This window comes from Hypanus sabinus, chromosome 2 (assembly GCF_030144855.1).
Source record: "Hypanus sabinus isolate sHypSab1 chromosome 2, sHypSab1.hap1, whole genome shotgun sequence".
Lineage (NCBI taxonomy): Eukaryota > Metazoa > Chordata > Chondrichthyes > Myliobatiformes > Dasyatidae > Hypanus > Hypanus sabinus.
Window position 1 is genome coordinate 40,513,000 of NC_082707.1, and position 15,446 is coordinate 40,528,445.

A 15,446-nucleotide genomic window follows, 5' to 3' on the forward strand; every position below is an offset into this window, starting at 1 on the left:
CAGAACACCCTGAAGGTCATTTCATAGCTTATCACACCAGACAGGTAGCCATTCTTGTCTGGCGCGTGGTGTCAGAATTGGTCTCCTTTCGGCTTAACTGGGTCACAGTATGAACGTTCCTGACTTGATCCTTGTTTTTTACGAGGCCGAGTGGCTAGCTCGGCACTGAACTGGCGCAGGTGGAAACTCGGCACTGAAGGTTAACTTGCAGGTTGAGTCAGTGGTGAGGAAGGCAAATGTGATGTTAGCATTCATTTCAAGCAGTCTAGAATACAAGAGCAAGGATGTGATGCTGAGGCTTTATAAGGCACTGGTGAGGCCTTGAGTATTGTGAACAGTTTTGGGAAAGATGTGATGGCATTGAAGAGCGTCCAGAGGGGGTTCACAAGGATGATCCCAGGAATGAAGGGGTTTTCATATGAGGAATGTTTAATGGCCCTAGGTCTGTACTTGCTGGAATTCAGAAGGATGAGGGGGGGGGGATCTCATTGAAACCTTTTTAATGTTGAAAGGCCTAGACCGAGTAGATGTGGAAAGGATGTTTCCCATGGTGGGAGATTCTAGGACAAGAGGGCACAGTCTCCAGATAGAGGAGCATCCATTCAAAACAGCAATGCGGAGAAAATTCTTTAGCCAAAGGATGGTGAATTTGAGGAATTTGCAGCTGTGGAGGCCAGGTTGTTGGCTGTATTTAAGGCAGAGGTTGATAGGTTCTTGATTGGACATGGTATCAAGATTTACAGGGAGAAGGCCGGGACTGGGGTTGAAGAAGGATAAAAAAAGGATCAGTCATGATTGAATGGTGCAGCAGTCTCGATGGGCCAAATGGCTTAATTCTGCTCTTATGCCTTATGGTCTTAAGGTTTAAGATCTGCACCCAACAGGACAAACAACCGATGTGCAAAAGACAACAAATTTTGCAAATACAGAACACAAATAAGCAATAAATATTGAGAGCATAATATCAGTCCTTTAAAGTTAGTCAATTGGTTGTGGGTGGGTGATGTTATCCTCAGTGGATCAAGAGCCTGATGGTTTAGGAGTAATAACTGATCCTGAACCTGGTGGTGTGTATCCTGAGACTCCTGTACCTTCTTTTTGATGACAGAACTGCAAAGAGAGCATGGCCTAAGTGGATGGCAGCACTGCAAAGAGAGCATGGCCTAAGTGGAGATCCTTGATTATGGATGCTGCTTTCCTAAGACAACACTTTTGTAGATATGTAGATATGCTCAATGGTGGGGAGGGCTTTACCCATGTTGGACTGAGCTGTATCCACTACTTTTTATAGGATTTTCCATTCAAGGGCATTTGTATTTCCACACCAAGCTGTGATGGAACCAATCAATACACTCTCCACCACACATCTATAGAAGATTGTCAAAGTTTTGCTTGTAATGCTGAATCTTCGCAAATTTCTAAGGAAGTAAAGGTGCTGCCATGTTTTCTTCGTATGCTAGTGATATTAAACCTGATCCTGATTCATCTTATTACTCAGTGCATTTCACTTCAGGAAAAATAATTTGAGCCTATCCAACCTCTCACTTGGAAGTCCTCAAAACCAAGCAATATCCCTCTGTACTCTCTCATGCACAGTCATATCCTTCCTATAGTGTCACTACTAGAGCAGCACATAATATTCCAAGTGCAATCTAAACAATCTTTGGTAAAGTTACAACAAAACTTCTCAATTTTCTTATTTTGTGCCTATGAGGCAAGCATGTTCTTTATATTGCTGCCTGGCCTGCTGTGTTCCACAACATTTTGTGTGTGTTCTTTATATTTTTCACTAGCTTAGCCACCTATGTTGCCAGTGTCAAGGAACAATTGATTTGAACTCCAAATTCCCTCTTTATCAACATTCCTGCCCATATTTGACACCCAAAATGCATCACTTTGCACTTATTAGGTTTAAATATCATCTGCTAATGCACTGCCTAACCTAAAATCTGTACAATATCCTGCTGCAGCCTCAACTTTCAACCCTATCTATGTCACCACAAGTTTTCATGTCACCTACAAATTTACTAATCATCATAGAGTGATCAGAGGTAGAGAGAGTGAGCAATTTCAAGTTCCTGGGTGAAAGATATCTCTGAGGACCTAACCTGGTCCCAACATATTGATGCAGTTATAAAGAAGACATTAGGCATTTGAGGAGATTTGGTCTGTCACCTAAAACACTCAAAAACCTCTGCAGATGCACTGTGGAGAGCATTCTGACTGGCTGCATCACTATCTGGTATGGGGGGGGGGAAGGGGGCTACTGCACAGGATCGAAGTAGGCTGCAGAGAGTTGTAAACTTAGTCAACTTCATTATAGTTACTAGGCTTCGTAGTATCCAAGTCGTCTTCAAGGTGCAGTGTCTCAGAAAGGTGATGTCCATCATTAAGGACCCCCACCACCCAGGACAAGCCCTTCAGGGAAGAGCTACAGATGCCTAAAGGCACACACTCAGTGATCCAGGAACAGCTTCTTCCTCTCTGCCACCATTTGATTTCTAAATGAATGTTGAACCCATGAACACTACTTCACTTTTTTTATTTCAGGTTTTGCAATACTTATTTTAAGTTAATTATTCAATATAAGTATATATACTCACTGTAATTCAGTTTTCCTTTCTATATTTATCATGTATGGTATTGTTCTGCTGCCACAACGTTAACAAATTTCATGACATATATTGGTGATGTTAAATGTGATTCTGATCCCTCATATTCACATGTAAGTCATTAACGTACATCACAAATAACAAATGTCCCAGCACCAATCTCAGTGATACACAACCGTGACAAACTTCCCTTCTGACAACCATTCCTCAAGGACTCACTCTAACTCCTATCACCGAACCAAATTTGGATCTAAATAGCCAGCTCACTATGTCCCTCTATCTTCAATAGTAGTCTATTGTGCAGGAACTTGTCAAATGCCTTCCTGAAGTCCATATGGACAACATTCAGTTTTTGTCCTCAAAGTATTCAATCAAATTACTGAGCCAGAATTTCCCTGCACATGGCCATGCTAACTATTTCTGATCAGACCCTTACTTTCCAAATGTACATAAATTCCAATACTTAGGATTTTCTCCAAAAATTTCCTTACCATCCTAGCTACCTGGCTACCCTTCTTAAATAAAGGAACAACATTAGTTATCCTCCAGTCTTATGCAGCTCACCAATGGCTGACAAAGATGCAAATATCTCCATCAGTGCCTCAGCTATCTCCTCCCTTGTTTCCTACAGCAACCAAGGATAAACCTCTCCAATGGATCCTTATACACTACATCACGACATATAGCACATCCTCCCTGATACTAACTTATTCCAGATTATTTACATACCCCTCCCTATATTTACCATTCTTCATATCATTTTCCTTGGTGAATACAGTTGAGAACTATTCTTTAAGACCTTGCCCATGTCACCTAGCTCTATGTAGATTTCGCACTCTTTCCCTGGCTACTCTCTTGCTACTGATGTACTTATAGTTTAGCCTGATTTGCCAAGTATTTCCAGTATTTTCTGCATTTGTTTCAGCTTTCTCACATTTGCAGTTTTTTAAAGCTTTTGGATTGTTTTTTCTGTTTATTTTAAAAAAGTAAAAAGTTTACCTTTAATTCACTCCATTTATCCAGCTTTAAAACAAAAATAACACAAAGGATAGCTTAATCTTATTAATCTTGTTTTCCTATTTTAAAATAAACTAATCAATTTTAATAATGTTTCATAAGTTTTTATTAACTGGACACACTTTCAATAATCAACATCTTAGTCAAAACCAAGGGTGTCGAGATTGGTTTTCAGGATACCTGATCAAAGAAATGTGATATGTTTTATCATCTTCAGATCTACAGCTTGAGCATTTTCTGAAATACTGCAATCTCTGTCAACTGTGTATTTTGGACTGAGTAAAATATATTAAAAAAATCATTCCAGGATCAAATGGCAGAAAGTCATGCTCCCTAGGTTTGTGGTATCTGCAATAGGCTTTGATCTGATATGGGGCATTCAATGGTCATAATTATCTTTCAAAAGATTATTTAATGAATTTAAGAAGTTCGGAAATCTCATACATTATGCTTTTAATTAGGTTGAAGGTGTGTACAGATCTAGGCATTATACTACAGGAGGTAATCTTGATCTTAGTGCAACATACCATTGTAACATACAAAAATGATTTCCCTGGTAAAATGCAAATCGGTGATATAAGGGGCAGAGTGAACTTGAAAAGGGTGCAGTTTCAAGCTGTCCAAAAAAAAGCAAAAAACAGTGCTAAGAAATAATTTCTTCATTCAGAAGATGTTGTACACGAACAGTGCACTTAGAGAGTTCTTTAATGGGACCTGCTATAATGAAAAAATCTGTATGAATGGCATGCAAAACAAACTTTTTCACTGTTCCTCTGTACATATGACCAAAATAAGCCAATTTAAATTCAATTAGTGTGAATATTCTTTTAGAAAATTGTTATTATTAAAATTGGTAAAAGATGAAATATTAGGCTTTAAGTCTGACTTTTTTCTAGACAAACCCAATGCACATAAATCATCTTAATATTAAATAATGTTACAAGGGCATTTTGACATGCTAAATAGAATATATTTAGTCATGTGTCCTGAGTAACCAACCATAGCTTCCTGAAAATTGTATGATCTATTAAAGAAATCTGTTTTTCAATAGAAGCCACAAATCAATCAGGTGTGAATATTTTAGCCATTAGGATTAACTTTAGGAGTAATGTCATGGTCTTACTGTTTAGGAGCAGGGTAATTCAAGATGCTAATATAAGCTAGTTCTATTTTCCTGCATTTAGTCCACATCTCTCTGTTCCTTTTCTATGCATGTAACCTTCCAAAATGTTTGTACCACCTCCTCTGACAGCTTGTTCCATATCCCCACAATCCTTTGTGTGGAAAAACTTGGTCCTTAAATCTTCTTTAAATACTTTCTCTTTCACTTTAAACCTATGACTTCAAGCTTCAGACTCCTCTACCCTTGGAAAAAGACTATAAGCACTTATCCTAGTTAAGTCCCCTTCTTAATGGTATAAATATCTACAAGATGAGCCCCAGTCTCTTGCACTCCAGTGAGCACCCCAGTCTACTCAATCCCTCCTTGTAACCGAAGTCCTCCATTTCCAGCAACATCCTGGTGAATCTCTTCTGTACTCTTTCTCACGCTACCACATCTTTTTTGTGGTGCGGTGATCAAAAATGCAAATAATATTCCAAATTTGGTCAAGTCACACTGTGACCTTTCAAGCACAAATAAAAGAAGGAGGTATATTTTACTATATAGTGGAGATATTGGAAAACTTCAGAAAATGTGCACAGCGCTTGCGATGTAGAATTATCTGACTTACTTATTTTTAATAACAACAGACTCCATTAAACTGAACTAAAAAATGTCACTATGGTGCCCTACGACATCTTTCAGTTTCCAGAAGCTGACATCTCTACATCCATGCCAGGTGCATCAGCTAACTGCAGTGATTTTGATTAGTGTACTGTTCTGCCTATTGCATAATAGGTAAGCATAGCAACAGCTGAGGACTGGCAGAATAAATTATACCTCCACCAATTTGCCACCCAGGAGAAGAGAATATTTGCCATAAATGAAGCTGTTATTGAAAAAAAAACAACAAAAACTCCTAAAATACAACCTCCAAAAAAGTATTTGTACCTTACTGGCATTAAAAACAAACTAATGTGGCAATGTAGTAATTGTAATTACTAATGAAAATAATCAACATTTTAAACTTGTTGTCAAAAGTAATAGAACACAATTTTCAAAATAATTGAATTTAAGCCTTACTTAAAACCACGTTTTAAAATTATTAAAATATTAATGATTCCAATAAGTTGGATCACTTTTGACCATTGTAGTAATAACACACTGCTGCCTTGAGACTATGAGGTACTGCCAGAATTACTGTTTCTGTTGTGCTGTGCTTCACTGTTTTAGATAGTGTTTGATGATTATTGAAATTTTGAAACATTTGAATAAAAAATTAAAATGTAAAAACATTGTAACTACTAACACAAATAAACAGTAAAATAAAGAAAAATAAACAAACTGAGGGACTGGAGGATAGTTAATGCTGTTCCATTGTTAGAAAGGCTCTAAGAATAAGTGTGAAATTATAGGCCAGTGAGCCTGACATCTGTCGTGGATTAATTACTGGAAGGTATTCTATAGGATAGGACATATAAGTACTTGGATAAGATAGAGCATGATTAGGGATAGTCAACGTGGGTTTGTGCATGGCAGGCCATTTCTACCTAACCTAACTTATAGTGTTTTTCGAGGAGGTTACCATAAAGGTTAATGAAGAAAAGATGATGGATGTTGTCTGCTTGGACTTTAGCAAGACACAGAAGGCTGGTGCAGAAGGTTAAATTACTTGGCAGTCAAGATGAAGTATTCAAATATTGGATTTGATACTGGCTTTGTGGAAGTCGTCAGGGAGTGGTAATAGATGGTCGTTTCTCTGTCTAGAGGCTTATGACTAGTGATGTGCCGCAGGAATCAGTGGTGGGTCTGTTGTTGTTCATCATTGAAATTAATGATTTACATAACAGTGTGATAAACTGGACCAGCAAATTTATTATTTTAAACAGATTAATTATCACATCATGAAATTTATTATTTTGTGGCAGCAGTATAGTGCAATACACTAAAAAAATTATTAGTTACAATAAATATATAAAATATATAAATAAGTAGTCGACTTTCTCTGGGACATTAAAACAAATGTGAAAACTCTTATGAATGTGTTGGGCTAGGGATTGAAGCTGGAGGGAATGTTCTGCTGCTAAATATTAAACTTTTCATCTGGAGCTAATATATTGTATGTTGTTAGTAGGATTATTGTGCGCAATTTGCAGGACTGGTATCAAAATAAACTTCCATGAAGATACGTTGATATCATCAGTTTCTTCTTCTGCATAGCTCTAACATTAGCATGTGGCACATGCACTAAAATTCAATTCAGATGGTAGGACATTCAAGTCATACAGTTGTATTAGTTAGGAGGAGGAATAGGCCATTCAGTCCTTCAAGCCACTTAATATGATTATGCAAATCTGACCGTAAACCTGACTCTGTATACCTTTTACCTCCTTGCTTAGCAACTTTTACCTCTGTCACACTGGGATTTGTACTTAGGATTCACAAAGAAAATTGCAGGCAATTTAAGAATTGGCATACCTAATACCTTGCAGATCCTGTTCAATGTGCTTGATCTGCATTTGCAATATATCCATGTGAATTTTAATTTCTTCAGTTCTTTCTTTCATTGCTGTCTCAAGCTGCAACTTTCGTTTCTCCAGACATAGCACATCATCAGCTTTACTGTGAAGCATGTCCCATAGGCGCTTAACTTCTAACTTAAGAAGGTTATCCTCAACCATTAAATCCTAAAAGATGAGTAGATCGGTTAGCACAAATACAAATGGCATTTCATTGTTAATCTTTAAAGTGTATAATAGTTTTAAATAATCATAGCCAGGTACATCAATGGAAGTCGATATAGCAATACAATATAACTCAATGTATTTGTTTACTCTCGGTTTGAAAAACAAGTATTTGCACAGTTATTTGTTTTGCCCAATAACATAAAACCAATACTTTACACAAGCTTGCACCAATACATAAGGATTTAGGTGGGAATGAAAAGCTGAGTACATGAAGGAGAACCTAAGAGGCTGATTTTAGGTAAACTTCTATGAAATGGATATTTATGCACAAATGCTCAGAAAGCTATGATGGTGTGTACGAGAAAACTTTTATTTGCCTGTCTCAAACTTAAATTTTCCAACGTTCATTCATTCATGGAAGATAATTCCAGATTTTTTTTAGAAGGCATTATGAAGATACCAGGTCAAATGAATATTTGAAATATAACAGCACATATAAAGAAAGTTAAATATATTAGCTGATACTACAGCTGATTACTTGCTTTATAATTTTTTACATTGTTCAGTATCAGAATAACATTTCTTTTGTATAATTTTTAACAACTTCCTTTCATCCACCGATATGGTCATTGTTAAGCTTGCATAATTTATTCTGAACTTCCGTCCAAGAGCAAGACCTCACCCTCACTTTGCTAATTTGTATTTTCTTTGCATGGAAGTAGCTGAACTCTCCCATAAAACTTGTATCACTCTTCCATTGTAGCCCTGTGCAGATTTTTCATCAAATTGCTGTGCATATCAGTACATGATGTCAAAACAACCTTTTCCTCTTGGCATTTAAACATTTTGTCCAATGGATGCACAGCATTTCCATTATTTTTGACAGACTCAATGGTTAAGTGACTCTTTTGTTGCTTGACAGGAATGAAAGAACCATTATTACTGGCATATTGTGCTTGGCTTCAAATTAAATTGCATTTACGAAAGCCACATATTTTCACAATTTCACTGAAATTTCAATCATTTTGAGCAAATATATGTTTCTCTAATATCAGCACAACATGTCAGCTTTGGATTTTTTTTTTACTTTATTCTCCATGCCTGCAAATGTGGGTCAAATTAGTCCAAGGCAACTCCAACTGGCCAAACCCAGAGAAGCCAAGTTATAAGTTATAAAGTTTTCCTTTTCACCGATGAATTAAGGTGAGAGAATATTAACAAAATATATGAGATGAAGGCAATTAGACAATTGCAATACAAACACAGGACTTAAAATTTTGCAAAATGGAGAGCTTAGGACATGTTCAACAGGCTCTGCTAAGGGGGAGCAAGAAACTGAGAGACGGATATCACATAAATAACCAGCATAATCCATTTTTAGTCTTGATACAAGCAACAAACACATTACCTGAAACCGTATGTGAAATGGGGTTTCTTAACTTTACATTGGGGGGCCTTGTGGTGTTAACAGTGACTGAGGTTAGGGTATGAAGGAGAATTAAAGTGGTAGCCTACAAGGAACTCTGAGTTGCCCCTGCAGTGTGATTGCAAATGTTCCAAGAACTTAATTTCATTTTACTTGTAAAGACCATTATGGTCCCTGTAAGGTAAGAAATTTATATTTCTCCTTGTACTCCACCTACAAATGAATAGTATTTGAATTTGGAGTTACTGAAGAGTTTATTGAGTTATTCATCAAAGCCAGTAACATTATGTAAATTAACATTTTTAGTTATTTCCTCTTACTTGTTCAGCAAGTTTGTTCTTTTTTAATTCTTTTTCTCCATTATCAATGTGAAGATGGATGTCTTCTATTTTACTGGTCAGATCAATCTTCTCCTCTCTGCACTTGTCCAGATATCCCCTCAAATGCTGAATATCATTCTGCAATAAGAGAAACAAATGGCGGTTTGTTCTATGTACTGCTTGTCACATAATCCACACAGTTAAAACATTATTTATACAAACTGCATAATTTTCAGTGCAACAAATGAAATTGTTAAACATTTGGAATGCATGAAATACTTTTGCTATTAAGAAATGAAAAATAATAGATTTAGAAATAATTGGTTGATAATTAAAGACAAAGCAACCATTTCAACTTAGGAGTAGTGAATCTACAAGTTGTATTGCCAAACAAAGCAACGTGACTTTTTATCTGTAAAATTACATCAGAAAGAGGAACATTGAGAAATACAGTTAAGATAGAAACATAGAAAACAACACAATACAATACAATACAGGCCCTTTGGCCCACAAAACTGTGCCGAATATGCCCCTAACTTAGAACTGCCTAGACTTTACCCAGAGCCCTCTATTTTTCTTTCTTTTTCAATATTTTTACTGATTTCTTACATAAAAGAATACAGAGTACAATAGGATATATAATATTTATTAATTACAATATATTGGAATCACAAATATAGTCTCATTACTCCATATCTATATAAATTAAATTTAAACATAATATTGAAAAAGAGATAATTTTATTATACAAAAAAAATCTAAACCTACTACCAGAATAAAAAAAAAGTTGTTTGGTTAAAAAAAAGGAAAAAGTCCTTATCATATAGTAAGACATATTATTGGTCAACATCTGTGCTTAATAGTAAATCAAAAACTATGAAAATAATTAAAAAAAGGTCCCCACAATGTTAAAAAAATGTTGTCTAGGTTCAGAAATTGAACAGTGAATCTTCTCTAAATTTAAGCATGACATAACATCAGTTAGCCAATGAGTATGAGTAGGCAGAGTGGCATCCTTCCACTTAAGCAACAATGCCCTCCTGGCTATAAGAGAAATAAAAGCCAAAATGTGCAAATTATGTGTCTCCAAAATAATATCATTTTCTCCAACAATACCAAATAAGGCAGTCAAAGGATTAGGTTTTAAATTTACTTTAAAAAGCACCGAAAAAGTTTGGAATACTTCCTTCCAATATTTTTCAAGACTCGGACAGGTCCAAAACATTAAATTAGTGAAGCTTCTCCATTGTTACAACTATCACAATAGGGAGATACATCAGAATAAAAAACAAGACAGCTTATCTTTAGTTACGTGTGCCCTATGAACCACTTTAAATTGTAGAAGGGAATGACGGGCACATAATGATGAGGTATTAACCAAATTAAAAATTTTGTTCCAAGTATCCTCAGAAAATGGAATCTGTAAATTTTGTTCCCAGAGATTTTTAATTTTGTCTAAAGGAATATTTCTCATTCCCAACAACGTACCATAAATATTAGATACAGATCCATTATGGAAGGGTTTCAAATTAAAAATTGTATCAAGTAAATTCTTATCTGGACTTTTAGGAAATGTAATAGAAACACAGGAACTTAAAATTTTGCAAAATGGAGAGCTCAGGACATGTTCAGCAGGCTCTGCTAAGGGGGAGCAAGAAACTGAGAGACAGATATCACATAAACAACCTGCATAATCCATTTGAGAATGCAAAAATTCTCTAATTTGTAAATATCGAAAAAAGTGGGTTTTGGGTAGGCTATAGTTAGCTGACAGTTGTTCAAATGAAGAGGGACTATCTTCAACAAACACATTCTGAAAACATCTAATACACAATCTATTCCACTCTTTAAAAACTACATCAGTCGTAGAAGGTTTAAAGAAATAGTTTGAAAAAATGGGACTTGAAATTGAAAAACTCAATAAACCAAAATAAAACTGTACCCAAATCTTCAAAGTGTGTTTAACTACAAAACTGATCAGTTAAGTTATTTAAACCCAGACCAGACAGTCCTCTCGATTAATATTATATAACCAAATGTAAGATTCCATATATTGACTGCCCAGTAATAAAACCTAAAATTGAGTAAGGCTAAACCTCCATTCTTTTTAGCTGTTTGAAGATGAACTTTATTTAATTGAGAAATTTTATTTTTCCATATATAAGAAGATATAATAGAATCCAGAGAATCAAAAAAAGGATTTAGAATAAAAACAGGAACGGCCTGAAATAAATATAAAAATTTAAGCAAAATATTCATTTTAATAGAATTAATTTGGCCAATCAATGATAAAGAGAGGGGTGAACAATTTGACAGTGCCTTCTTAACATAATTCAGAAGTGTAAAAAATTTTTTTTAAAGGAATTTATAATTCCTAGTAGTTGTTATGCCCAAATAAGTAAATTGATTTCTTACAATTTTAGAAGGAAGGCTAGTATTAACTATTACCAAATTATTCAAAGGTAAAAGTTCACTCTTATGAAAGTTAAGTTTATATCCCAAAAACTGACTAAAGCAGAAGAGTAAAGAAAATACAGAAGGTAAAGAAGACTCTACATTAGAAATGTAGAGCAAAAGGTATAAAGTGAAACTTTGTGGGTAATACCCCTCCTTAAAAGACCAGTGATATCATTAGATTCCCTGAAAGCAATAGCTAAAGGTTCTAAGACCACATCAAAAAGCAAAGGACTCAAAGGACAACCTTGGCTAGTTCCACATTGAAGTTTAAATAGTTTAGAATTCTGAGAGTTAGTAAGATCCTGAGCAGAGGGAGATAGATAAAATAATTTAATCCATTGAATAAAATCGGGCCCAAAGTTAAATTTTTCTAAAGTTTTACATAAATAATTCCATTCAACCCAATCAAAGGCTTTCTCAGCATCTAAGGATATCACACATTATGATTATCTCTTTAGAAGGAGAATAAATAACATTGAAAAAATGACGAATACTAAAGTGGGAGTATCGATTTTTAATAAATCCAGTCTGATCATCAGAAATAATAGATGGCAAAATATTTTCAATCCTACGAGCCAAAAGTTTAGATAAAATTTTAGTATCAACATTAAGTAAGGAAATTGGTCTATAAGAAGAACATTCAGTTGGATCCTTATTCTTTTTAAGAATAAGCAAAATACAGGCTTAATAAAAAGATTGTGGCAACCTACCTAATGTAAAAGAGGCCAAAAGGACTGAATATACGTGAGGTATAAGCAAAGAGGTAAAAGCCTTATAAAACTCTCCAGAAAATCCATCAGGACCCGGAACCTTCCGAGTGCAAAGAGTGAACAACCGTGGCAATTTCCTCATAAGAAATGGGTTGATCCAGCAATTTTCAATTATCATCAGAAAGTGTAAGAATGTTTAATCAATCTAAGAAATTATTCATTACAATATTATCTTTAGGGGGATCAGAACTATAAAGTTTAGAATAGAATTCTCTAAAAGTATCATTTATTTCTAAATGATCAGATGTTTTATCACCATTAGCTTTACATATTTCTTTAATTTGGTGTTTAACTATAAAGGTCTTTAATTGGTTAGCCAATAGTTTACCCATTTTATCTCCATGAACATAAAAAACTGACTTTTATTTTTTTATAGTTGAGTTTCAATTGGATAAGTTAAAAGCAGATCGTATTTAGTTTCAATTTCAACACGTCTTTTATATTGTTACGCCTGTGGCCCCCTCCTTTTTGAGAATCGCAGGATCGCTATTGATTCGGGTCAGGAAACCCAGGAAATGAGAGAGAGCGACATGCAGATTCCTCAATGTTTGGAATGTGTCCTGGGTCTCCGAGAGACCAAGCCACGGGAAGCAGCCATTGTCTCTTGGAGACGGAATTGTGTATTGAGTACTGTACGATTCATTGAAGCCCGCAGGCAATGAACAGAGGGGGTTGGTGGAGGGATTGCATCATCCCAACCTGATTGACATCTGAGACCCTGTGAGTCAGGATAAAAGAGGGTCTGGGAAACAGCCCCTTCAGATGCACCAGAAGAAACGCTAGAACTCCTGTAACAGTGTAATAGCGAAAGCCGGTGGAAAAGCCCACGTGCTTCCTTTTCCATTTGCCTCGGAATTGGTGGGTCTTGACACGGAAGAACGGCTTTAGCTAACAACAAAGGAGAAATCAGCCCCAACGACTCTCGAAGGATCGACATCATAAAAGGAATGGTCAAGTTTTAATCCGTCTCTCTCTCTCTCCAACCAAAAGATGCAGCTTAAAGGAACTTGAGCGACTTTTATATTTCCATCAGACAATACATTATCCCCTAGATAACAATAGAGCTATTTCTTATTATTACTATACCCGCGCTTTTAGATTTAGTATTGACAAGGTATATTATCTGTATGTTTGCATTGATATTATTTTTGTGTATTTTTATCAATAAATACTGTTAAAAACAGTACCATCAGACCTCAACAGACCTCTCTATCTTTGCTGGTAAGTGACCCAGTTATGGGGTACGTAACAATATAAAACAGGATCTGGAGCCAAAGCATATTTTTGGTCCAATCATTTCAATTGATTGGCTAATTCAATTCTCTCCTTATTAGCTTTTTTCTTTAACACTTGTGGTAAAAGAAATGATTAGTCCTCTAATATAAGCCTTAAGAGCATCCCATAAAATAAGACTAAAAGTCTCTTCTAGCGTATTCTCTTCAAAAAAGAGTAATCTGTCTCTCCAAAAAATTTTTAAAATCCTTAACAGATAACAGAGTTGGATTAAAGCACCAGAATCTGTTTATTTGGGAGACACCTGGAAGATTTAAAGATAAAAACACAGGAGCATGATCTGAAACAGCAATTTCTTTATATTCACAGGATCGAACCAATGGAATCAATTGACTATCAACAAAAAAAAAATCAATCCTGGCATACGAGTGAACATGAGAAAAAATGAGTACTCTTTATCTGTTGGATGCAAAAAGCACCAAATATTCACAATATCACATTTCATTAGAAAAGGTTGGATAAAGGAGGCAGATCTACTAAAAGTCAATCGTTTAAAAGATGAGCGATCTAAAACAGGGTCTAAACAACAGTTGAAATCTCCTCCTAAAACCAGAGAATACAGACGTAAATCTGGTAAAAGTGAAGAAAAAGCATTCAAAAAAAAAACTTCGATCATCTATATTTGGGGCATTTAAATTAGGAAAAACTATTAATTTATTATCTAATTACCCTGACACTATAACAAAATACCCATTGGTATCAGACACTACATTACGTTGAATGAAAGAAACTGAATTGTCTATAAGAATTGAAACTCCTCTGGCTTTAGCCTGAAAGGAGGAAAGAAAAATAAGCCTGAAATGACGTAAATTTATGAACATTTATGAACATGTGTTTCTTGTAAAAAAAACTAATTGAGACATTCAATTTCTTAATATAATTAAGTATCTTATTACATTTCACAAGATGGTTTAATCCTTTCACATTAAAACTAAGTAAATTAATAGTATGGTCCATTTTAAATATTACTTAAAAGAGAGGTTAGAATAAAAACCGCTGGAATATATATATATATATTAAATCCAAACAATGAGCTTTAAGATAAAGTAACTAAGCAACAAATAAAGCTAAGAGAACCAAACAGCTGATAGAAAAGAAGAAACCCACCCCACCCCATCCAAAGAGAGAAAGTCGACCAAAGGGCAGTCGACAGCTAAACCTACCAACATTACCCTCCTAAAACAATCTACTGGCTGAGTTCCAAGAAATTTTCAAGGCTAACTGCATTCCAACAAGACACAACAAAAATCAGAGTAAAATTAAATTTATTTTAAAAAACTCATGAAAAAATGTATAACATATTTTAAAAAACTAAGAAAATTCAGAACATATTAACCTGGAAAGTATTAACTCAATGAAAACTTACTGATGTTAAATCCTTAACTTTCTAAGCAAAGAAATAAAAGTACAAAAAAAATTAGATACAAAGGCATACCAAAAGTAAAAAAAAAACAATTGTTCATAAAAGAAAGTAATGAACAGTTAGACTGCAGATTCTAAAAAATGGATCCATCAGGCAGGCAGAATATAGATTTATGTAGGGAATTATTGAACAGTTAAACTTCTGATACCGATTTGGAAATTAAAAATTCCTGCACCTCTTGAGTCGAATGGAACCATTTCTAAGAGACATTTTTCAAAATGATTCTAAGACAAGCGGGGTAATGAAGAGAGGGTTTAAAACCTTTAATATACAATTCTGACATAACCTTTTTAAACTTGAAGCGTTCATTCTACACCTTGGGTGAAAAATCCTCCACAA

At 35.0% G+C, this 15,446-nt stretch overlaps 1 protein-coding gene across 2 annotated transcripts in view; it reads right to left on the minus strand.

Moving 5' to 3' along the window:
* ccdc39 (coiled-coil domain containing 39) overlaps window positions 1-15,446 on the minus strand; it is a 133,897-nt gene that overhangs the window by 56,915 nt on the left and 61,536 nt on the right. For both annotated transcript variants that reach the window (XM_059944769.1, XM_059944778.1), the window contains exons 12-13: window positions 9,165-9,302; window positions 7,210-7,418 (exon numbers count right to left, since the gene is read on the minus strand). In XM_059944769.1, the coding sequence (XP_059800752.1) occupies window positions 7,210-7,418; window positions 9,165-9,302 (347 nt within the window). The remainder of the gene's footprint in view (window positions 1-7,209; window positions 7,419-9,164; window positions 9,303-15,446) is intronic.